We start from the raw sequence: 10600 nt of genomic DNA on the forward strand, positions 1-10600 counted from the left end.
ATTATTTATTAGTATTCTGTTGAATATTTTTAATTTTCAATATTACTTTGAATTTAAAAAAAAATTGATTTATCATCATAAATAATTTAAATTAATTATCAATTAATGAATAAAATTTTCATTTTTATTCAATTAGTTTTTAATGATTATTATTTTATTGAATTATTTAAAAAATTTTTAATACATTATTATTTTAATTTCTTAATATTATTTTGTTTATGATGATAATTTAGTTGATATAAATTATTTTTCCATTATTTAATACTGAATAGTTGAGTTACATTATTTACTTTTTATAATTTCTATTTACACATCAAAAATTTTACGACACTAATGGAGTCTATAAATTCATTAAAAATAATCCACATTCCTGGTGATGGTGCGTGTCTTTTTTCTTCATTATAGTTTTTGATTTATGGTACTATATCAATGAGTGCTGTTATAAGAAAAAAAATTGTTCGTTACGTGTTTGACAACTGGCAAAGATTCAAATGTTTTTCTCAACAATTATCTGGGGAACCTTATAAAACTAAACATTTGTACTTTGATGACATGTCAAAGTTAGATACGTATCTAGATACGTAAGTTAGATACACCATCAAAAAAAGGTCAAAAACGAAGAAAAAGATTTTCAGGTGAAATTAGAGCTAAACAACTTAGAGAAGCTGCTTCAAAATACACGGAAACCCATAAAGAAGTCAACCAAAAAGCTGTTAAACAATACAAACAAAATCATCCTGAGATCCAGAAAAAAGCTGTTAAACAATACAAACAAAATCATCCTGAGATCCAGAAAAAAGCTGTTCAAAAATATGTTCAAAATCATCTTCAAGTTAAGAAAAAAGCTCAAAAAAATTATCAAGCCAGAAATCCACATATTTTTAGAGAAAATTCAGTTATATATCTCGAAAAAAGATCAAAAACTAAATTATTGCCCTGGACTTCTAAGGCTTTTTCCGGTTTTAAATACAACTGTCAAATTGACTATTCAAAAGACAAAATTGTACATCTTGGATCACGGTTACCTTGCTCTTGGTGTCGTGCTCTGAAATGGAAAGATGAAACTGAAGGAATGTGCTGCAGTAGCGGTAAAGTTCAACTGTCTAAGCTTGGTCCTTATCCTCCCTGTGGAAAAAAACCGTTAAAAAATGATAAATTCCCATAAAAATTCTGATAGATCTATCTGGATCAAAAAATGTCCAGATAAGAATTGTATTGTTACTTATCAGTCGATACGAAAATTTGAGATTTATACGGTCTTTCTATATTGTAATCTATACGATTGCAATAATTTTTTAACTCGATTGAATTTTATCTGGTGCTCCGAGTAAGTTATTTATTTGATTCAATAAGGAAAAACCAATGTGGTAAAATTTATCAGTATTTACAATTTTAAGTGGTTAAATTTTTCTAATTGCAACTCCATGTTGGTTGTACAAATTATGTATATACCTGGTTTTCGTTTTTATGAACATAAAAGTATTTATAAGTTTATGCCAATGACTTTTTCTATCGGACTTTAATTGTAGTAACTAACCTACTTTTGGGATATGTATTGGTATTTATAAAGTATTTGCAACACAAAAACTATAATTATTTATGATTTTTCATACTTAATTGCTGTTGCAAAAACATAATAGATTCCAGTTACCGAATCTGATATTCCGTTAATTTAATTGTATTTGGGATAATGAGGAATTGCATTTTTTTTTCTATCAGTTACAACAAGTAAATCATGGAAATAATTATGGTAATTTGAAATAAGGATTTTCTAGAATTTAACAGATCGATTTCTATCGGATATAACTACCATATATTTATAATTTTTAATATTTGATACACTTATAAATGTTACGGTTTCATATACATACGAGTGTAAATTCAGCCGACGATATTTAATAATTTTGGTTTTGTAAATAAATAAATTAATATTTGAAAAATAATAATTTTTCAAAAATGCACTTGTAGAAAATTTAAAAATTTACAAGTGCATATTTTAAAAATTATGGCACGTTAGCTAAATTGACACTTTATATGTATACAATATATATTATATATTTAATATTCAATTGCTACAATTTACTTAAAACAATAAAATAATTTATACTTTTAGAAAGTATAAGCACTATCCATATCTATATAAACTGTAAGTACAATTAAAAACAATTTATAATAATAAAGTTTGCCAAAATTTTTGATTTTTCGATTTTGCATCATTGATTAAATTAGAATTAAAAAATATTTTTTAACAATTGCATTTACAGTTTTTAAATTTTTCAACAAATGAAAAAAATTTTTTTGTCATTATTTTTTTAATAAAGAAAATTATAAAAATTTTTAGATATCGGCTAATTTAATTTTTTTAACAATTTCTGTTCTATATAGGTCTCTCCTTTGTACTATATCTTTATTTAATTAAAAATCCTTGGTTACAAACAATAAATACTGTTTCGTTTGGAATCACTGTCCAAGCGAGTACCCGCTATAAGCCTCTATTGTCGTCTTCTTTTTTGAAGAATCATCGCGCTAATCCGAGAAAAAAACCGAGAGACTTCCAACGTGTACTCGACTGTTTGCCTCTATTGTTGCCAGAATTGAGACAAGTGCATACCACTGGTGGTGGAGACAAAGCGCTACAACCCGGTAGCCCGCTAAAAGTTACTTAGCTAGTCACTTGTTCGTTGACCGTCTAACTTATAACGTGTTTAACTCCTCTACAATTCTATTGTCTTTAACTTAATTGCGTGACTTTATAAATGAAGTTATATAGTTAAAAATTTCCTGTGTTTTCGAAAACAGATTTAAATTTATCTACAAATTGATTTTGATAAAATATGTAAGTACTGTTTTTTACTAATTGTAAATAGTGTTACCTTTTGTTTCATTGTGATTGTAGTTAAAATTGATGATTTTAGAATAATTAACTAGTGCATGACTAAGTTTCTGAAAAAATTTTTTTTATTAAGTGCATTCAATTTCGCGAAAGTGTGATGTAACTACCTTCTCTTTGTTTCAATTAACTGCATTAAAAATAAGTTTTCGTTGAAATTTTTCTTTTATGGATTTCCAGTTTTACCTATACAATTTAATAAACACCAATAGAAAGCTTTTATCAATATATCAAATTTATGTGTTAGATATATCTCATGATACTGAAATTAGCACACATGTATCAATTTTTATGATTTTTATAATTGAAAAAATTATTTTAAAAGAATAAAAAAAAAAAATGCGAATCTAGATAATTTGAAAAAATATAAGTACAAATTTTCTAAATATTTTTTTTTCTCCACTCATTTATTTCTAAAATAAAACCTTGAAGTAAAACCTAAAGTAAAACCTAAAGTAAAACCTTAAACTTGACAGGTGTCTGCTGACTTCAGTATCATGATATTTCAATAGTTGAAAGTTTCTAATTGTTAGATATGACATTAAAATGTTTTATAACATTTTTTAATTTTCATGAATAACTGTGGAAAGATTTGAATAGCAATAGGTTGCAATAAATTTTATCCAAAACTCCTATTTCAACGGTATAATCCAATACATCCCATTAAAAATCTTCTGTTACTTTCTTATTGAATAATTGTATGATTATTTGTTGGTAGGTAGCGGTTGAAATTCAATGTAAGATCATTAATATTTTAATAAATCACAATCGGTAAGAAAATTTTTAAAATTTTGTTATTTTAAGAAATAATGAGTTTTTTTTTTTTTTTAATATGCGTAAATGTGTAGTAAAATTCAATTTTTAAATACATTTTTTTGTCTACTTATTAAAAAAGTAAAATTCTCCCAGACTAATCATACGTTTCTGCAGATATTTATAGATATTATTTAGCGGAGCACAGAAAACTTCCAGAAAAATTAATTAATGTTAAAGTCGATGAATACGTGGAATATATCCGGCAAAAAATTGCGGACTTAATTAGACCTCCGAAGAAGACGCCATCAGAAGGTAACTAATGTTTATTCTAACACCAATTCGAACGTAATAAAGTCAAAATTAAAACGACTTCCTTTGCACGCCATAGTTCACAATATTTTTTCAATTCTAATCTAAAATAAATTGTATATATTTTAGCAGCTGAAGCAACAAAGGATGATAAAAAAAAAAATAAAAAAAAACTGCCAAAAGCTCGAAAGGGCAAACAAGATGTTTCGAGCTCCAGTGAAAGTAGCGACTCCGGTGAAGACAGTGAAGCTTCAGACAGTGAAGATGATACCAACTAAGACATTGCATTAACTTTACTTTTTTCAATATTTAATCAGATAAATTTTTTCTATTTTCAAACTTCTTCATTTTTAGTTAATAAAATTAAGTAATACATAATACAGTACAAAAATACTATAATAAAGGTATCATGTTCAAAAAAAAATAAAATGATATATACTGCATAAATATTTGAATTTTGTTTCAACTTAAAGATATAACGATCTAATGATGTTCATAACACATGAATAATTAAATAATCAGACAACTTTTGGCCAAAAAGATATTCCATTATCGCATGGAGCGTTTGCGGCGGGGAAGAGGGTCATTTAGCAGCCGAAATGATTGTAGATTTTGTAGAGTTTCACGATAAAATTTTTTGAGTACACAGAGAAATTAAGTAATTCTTAAACTAAAACAATGGTAAAGTATATAATTGAAGCTTATTCAATAAGCTTCCTGATGTAAATTACATGAGTGAAATAAGTTATCCGAATTAAAAGTTATCCATGGTAAAAGTATGCTTTTTTTAATTTAAAAATGTTTTGTATGGTCGAATTTTTAAATTAATTGACCGAGTTTAGTTATCTTCGAGTTTGATTAAAATGATCGTCCATGGAATAAGTAAGCTACGTTTCATTGAAATCCATTCAGAACTATAGACACTTGATAACAAGTCACGTTCAACGTTGAAAAAAAACTAGTTAATAACGATCAGTAAATTAATGAAAATTCTCTTAGATTCTGTTATAGCGAAATATATGGTTAGTTTAACGTAATACTGATAAGTAATCAGAAAAGCGGAAATCAAATTCATTCGTAATTACTGTTTCGAAACGATACGTGAAAGAAACATATTTATTAGGTACAAGCCCTATAAAAACTAATTGTATCCTTACTCGGATTACTTTATAAAATGTCATCTATTGTCAAAATTGGAAAAACGATAGAGAACTATAAAAGCATTACAAGTAAATTCTTTTGAATTCCATTAGGGAATAATAATTCTTGGCTTGATAAAACTCCGATTCATTATCATACAAGCAACTATCAAACTTATGGTAATTACTCTTTTTTAACGATTCACAAAAGGCGAATATTTATATCGGGAACAAACCGTATAAAAACCAATTACATCCTTACTCGGATCGCCTTATAAATGTTTCCCATTGTCAATATTAGAAAAACAATAGAGAACTATAAAAGTATTGCTAGCAAATTCTTTTAAATTCCGTTAGGAAATAATTATTCTTGATTTTTGATGAAAATCCGATTCATAATCATAAAAGCAACTATCAAACTTATAGGAAATTACTGTTTCGAAACAATTCACATAAGGCGTATATTTATCATGAACAAATCCTATAAAAACTAATTGTATTCTTACCCGAATCGTCTTATAAAACGTCGTTTATTTTAATGTGAGATAATACAGTAAAAAACTACGTACATATCACTGGCAAAGTCTAATAACAAAAATTAGAAATTCATCTGCAATTACCACATCAGAATGATAGTCCTCACTTGAAGCTACTCAAGACATACAACTGTCTTTGCAAATAGATTATCATATTTCTTTATGGGTATTTTCGATAATAATTTCGTAGAAAACTACAATGCAAGTACCTATTCTGTATTGATTCAGCCTCGTAAGCTTCTATCAACAAAATCCATTCTCAATTCATAGCCACTTGGAAATACTAATAGAATTTAGTTCGTCTTACTCGTACCACATAAAATCCAATAAATTTATTATTTTTTTTCGTTTATCAGACAGTATTTGGAATTCCTGTTTCAAAAACACAATAGCTAACAATAACTTCCAATCAATCATTGTTTTTTATTTGGATCTATGTGGATCTTTCAGCAGGGCTGAACCCTTACATAGTTTACTTACTCATCAGCATCCATTATCAGAACATTTTTTTTCTAATATTCGTAAGTATAATAGATGCTTTCAAATGACGTCTTTCGGAGGAAAGCAGGTACGTGAAGGTAATTTTATGCCAACATTTAAAATTCAAGGACAGGTCTACCACAGAATAGGGAGTTTAATGGCTAGCTCTGATCAACAGCCTTCTTTTCTTCAAATATATTTTGTTGGTGATGATGATAGTGAACGAGATATTCGTTGTGGCATTTATCCTGGAATTAATTCAAAATTAACTCATCAATTGCAGATGATGCTTCATGATCACAATAAGTATATTCTTGATTTTAAAGTTGCAATAGATTCAGTTCCAAAAGGTCAAAAGGAGTTCAAAGTCGTGATTAATGCTGATCGAAAACCTTCTGGTGAACATAAAGGCCGCTTTAATGCTCCTCAAGCTAGGGAAGTAGCTGTCCTTATCGTTGGGCAGGATTTTGAAAAACGAGATATCGTTCTCCAAAGCAGAAGCAATCAAGTCGTGCGAATCAGCGAGACACACCGTGCTTATGATGCTTTGCAATACCCATTGATGTTTTGTTATGGAGAAGATGGATATCACATTAATATTCCGAAGCGTGATGAGAAGACTAAGACTCCTCTCAATAAAACCGTGTCAGCTTCAGAATTTTACAGCTTCAGGATTATGGAACGCGATGGTGAAGAAGGTTGCTTATTATTATTTCGTAATCTTTTAAATCAATTTTTAGTAGACATGTATGCCAAAATTGAGACTGAACGACTTAACTGGATCCGTAATAACCAAAAAAAGCTGAGAAGTGAGGAATATGTTCATTTAAAGGATGCTTTTGACGAAAAATGATGGACAATCATCAACTATCGGAAAAATGGTTGTGTTACCTTCTTCTTTTACTGGTGGACCCCGTTATATGCATGAGCGAACTCAGGATGCAATGACATATGTTCGACATTATGGACGGCCAGATTTGTTTATTACTTTCACCTGCAATCCCAAGTGGCCAGAAATAACAGAGCTTTTTCGTCAAGGTCAAAAATCACATGATCGACATGACATTGTAGCGAGAGTTTTTAATGTAAAAGTAAAACATATGATGAAGCTTCTTACAGTGGGTAGTATTTTTGGTAAAACAAAATGTCACATGTACACTATCGAATGGCAGAAACGTGGACTTCCTCATGTTCACATTCTACTGTGGTTGGAAGAAAAAATAAGATCTGAGTCTGTTGACCAAATTATAAGCGCTGAATTACCTGATCCTAACCTAGATCCAGATCTTTTTGAAATCATAAAATCAACCATGATTCATGGTCCATGTGGTTCTTTCAACTCAAAGTCACCCTGTATGGTTGAAGGAAAGTGTACTAAAAGATATCCTAAGGCATTTTTAAAAGAAACTGTCACTGGAGACGATGGCTATCCTCAGTATCGCAGACAATCTCCAGCAGATGGTGGAATGAAAATAACCCTTAACGAAGTTGAAGTTGACAATAGATGGGTAGTCCCGTACAATCCCGTTCTGTCCCGTACTTTTAAAGCTCATATTAATGTGGAATATTGTAATTCTGTTAAGTCTATTAAATACATTTGTAACTATCTTAATAAAGGATCTGACCAAGCAGCGTTTACCGTTGAGGATTTTGATGAGGTGAAAAAGTACCAAGCAGGACGTTACATTAGTAGTTCTGAAGCGGTTTGGCGCATACTTTGTTTTTCTATTCATGACAGATTTCCTTCTGTCATGCATCTTGCTGTACATCTTGAAAACGGTCAACGAGTTTACTTCACAGAAGGAAATGTAATTGATAAAGTTGTTAATCCACCAAAGACAACTCTAATGGCTTTTTTTGAACTTTGCAACTGTGATAATTTTGCAAAAACTCTTTTATACTTTGAAGTTCCGGCTTACTATGTATGGAAGAACAACCACTTTGAAAGGCGGAAAAAAGGTAAGGATGTTCCAGGTTATTTAGGAGTTAAGAAAGATCATGTTTTAGGTAGAGTGTATACCGTTCATCCCGGTAATGCCGAGTGTTATTATCTGCGTCTTCTATTACATCAGATTCGAGGTCCAGTATCATTTTCTGCTTTAAAAACTGTTGATGGAATAATTCAGCCAACATTTCAAGCAGCATGTAGAGCACTAGGTCTTCTCGAAGATGATGCTAATTGGGATCACACTCTAGAAGAAGCTTGCATCTCTGATTCTCCGTTCAAAATCCGTGAGCTGTTTGCCATCATGTTAGTTTTTTGTCATGTTGGCGACCCACAGAAATTATGGGAGAAATACCGAGAAAATTTTTCTGAAGATATTAGGAGAGAGATAGAACGAGAAGATGGAAATGTCGAGCTGATGCTTGACATTATTTACAACAAATGACACGAAAGACACTTCTTCAGTTCGGTCTCCCCTCCCCATTACGAGAGGAAAGATTTATTTTCACCAATCGTCAATATCTGAATGAATTGGCTTATGACACTACCTATTTGAATGAATTTGTAGCTGAAAATGTTCCTAAGTTAAACTTAGAACAGAAAAAAGTTTACAGTAAAATTTTGAATTCGATTATTTCTAATTCTGAGCAATTATATTTTCTTGATGCTCCAGGTGGCACTGGAAAAACTTTTTTAATCAATTTGTTGCTCTCAAAAATTAGAAGTAAGAAAAAAATTGCTATAGCTGTTGCTTCCTCAGGAATTGCTGCGACTTTGATTGATGGAGGCAAAACAGCTCACTCTGCATTTAAATTACCTCTAAATTTGTGTCATTCTGAGTCCCCACTTTGTAACATCTCTAAACAAAGTGATATAGCTCATGTACTAAGAGAAACAAAAATAATTATCTGGGATGAGTGCACAATGGCTCACAAAAAAGCTATTGAAGCTCTGAACAGAACGCTCCAAGACATCAGAGGTTGCAACCAACTTATGGGAGGAGTAGTTGTTCTCTTGGCAGGTGACTTCAGACAAACATTGCCTGTTGCACCACGAGGAACACGCGCTGATGAAATTCAAGCCTGTATCAAGTCATCCTTTTTATGGCCTTCGGTAAAAGTTCTATCTTTGACTATCAATATGCGTGTTCATCTTCAACCACATCCACAAGCTGAGAAGTTTTCGAAAGTACTCATTGACATAGGTCACGGTAAGATCCCAGAAAGAAGACGGAAAAATAAATGTTTTCTTGCATTCGTTGTGATATTGTCCCAGATTTAATCACCTTGACTGAAAAAATATACCCGAATATTGACAAGGCTGGAGAAAATTGCAGTTCATGGTTAAAAGAGAGAGCTATTCTCACTCCAACTAATGAACAAGCTAATTCTATTAATAACTTTTTACTGGAGCAACTGCCAACTGAGCAAGTAAGATATGAGTCGGTAGACACAGTAATGGAGGACGAAGACGTTGTTCACTACCCTGTAGAGTTCTTACGTACTCTTAATCCACCAGGAATACCTCCTCATGTTCTTCATCTCAAGATTGGCACCCCAATAATGTTGCTCAGAAATTTAAACCCTCCAAAATTATGTAATGGAACTAGGCTCCAAGTCAAGATCTTACACAAAAATGTTATTGAGACCACAATTATCACCGGAAAATATCAAGGAGAAACTGTATTCATTCTAAGAATTCCGTTAATTCCATCAGACTATCATTTTGAATTCAAATGTCTGCAATTTCCTGTTAAAGTTTGTTATGCTATGACAATTAATAAAGCACAAGAGCAGAGTTTGAAGATGGCTGGAATTGATTTAAGAAATGATTGTTTCTCTCATGGTCAACTTTACGTGGCATGCTCAAGAGTAAGTTCACCTGACAACTTAGTCATTCTTCAGCCAATTGGAAAAACCAAAAACGTCGTGTATAAAGAAATTTTAAGTATTTAATTTTATACTTTTGAGAATACTATTAATTAATAAATATTTCTGATAGTTTTAGATTTATAAATAACTAGCCGTTAACCGCCAAATTTATTCCAAAAAGTTATTTTTAAAAAACTGCATTTTTAATTTGTTAAAATTGATAGATGTTAATTTTTTTTAATAATTTTTTTTGCCATAATTTATTTGTTAAAAAGCTATTAAAATTATTAAACATCTGCTAAATTAATTTTCATAGACGTGAACATGATAGCCTGAGTTTGAATTTTCATATTTAATCTATATTTTTATAAATTGAATATGAATAACATATTTCAAACCCCTGACATTCATGCTTTCACATCTATCCATGGTGTAAGTCTACTGGGGATCCCGCCATGTAAAATAACAGGGATCGCATCGCATGACACAGTACCTCCATGGTGATGTGGAAAGCTTCAGTGTCAATCATTATTACCTTAACTCATATAAATTTATAATGCCCTAATTTCTATTATCTGAGTGTGTAAAATTTTCATAAAAATTCATTTATGAAGTATAACTACTTTACGTGGTTAAGATAACAAAATTAATATTTTTCGCGCCTGGCGTATATT

General features: G+C 30.5%; 2 protein-coding genes and 1 long non-coding RNA gene across 3 annotated transcripts; all 3 read left to right on the plus strand.

Moving 5' to 3' along the window:
- The first annotated feature begins 3430 nt into the window (after positions 1–3430).
- Positions 3431–4316, plus strand: LOC123269976. The gene is made up of 3 exons (XR_006510506.1): positions 3431–3661; positions 3821–3958; positions 4085–4316. It is a non-coding gene; the product is annotated as an uncharacterized LOC123269976 (long non-coding RNA).
- Positions 4317–6988: 2672 nt separating this feature from the next.
- On the plus strand, positions 6989–8500 carry LOC123269098. Its single transcript, XM_044734627.1, has one exon. It carries the CDS (start codon positions 6989–6991, stop codon positions 8498–8500), a length of 1512 nt encoding a protein of 503 aa, XP_044590562.1.
- LOC123269099 (ATP-dependent DNA helicase pif1-like) lies at positions 8497–10010 on the plus strand. The gene is made up of 2 exons (XM_044734628.1): positions 8497–9265; positions 9331–10010. Exons 1-2 carry the CDS (start codon positions 8497–8499, stop codon positions 10008–10010), a joined length of 1449 nt encoding a protein of 482 aa, XP_044590563.1.
- Positions 10011–10600: the final 590 nt, after the last annotated feature.

The sequence above is a fragment of the Cotesia glomerata genome, linkage group LG7, assembly GCF_020080835.1.
Source record: "Cotesia glomerata isolate CgM1 linkage group LG7, MPM_Cglom_v2.3, whole genome shotgun sequence".
Lineage (NCBI taxonomy): Eukaryota > Metazoa > Arthropoda > Insecta > Hymenoptera > Braconidae > Cotesia > Cotesia glomerata.

Bases quoted from the DNA above. Each gene is read 5' to 3' on its own strand.
- LOC123269098 (XM_044734627.1), top strand. From the start codon at position 6,989: ATGGTTGTGTTACCTTCTTCTTTTACTGGTGGACCCCGTTATATGCAT.
- LOC123269099 (XM_044734628.1), top strand. From the start codon at position 8,497: ATGACACGAAAGACACTTCTTCAGTTCGGTCTCCCCTCCCCATTACGA. The intron at 9,266-9,330 runs GTAAGATCCCAG...ATATTGTCCCAG, and splicing joins ACTCATTGACATAGGTCACG to ATTTAATCACCTTGACTGAA.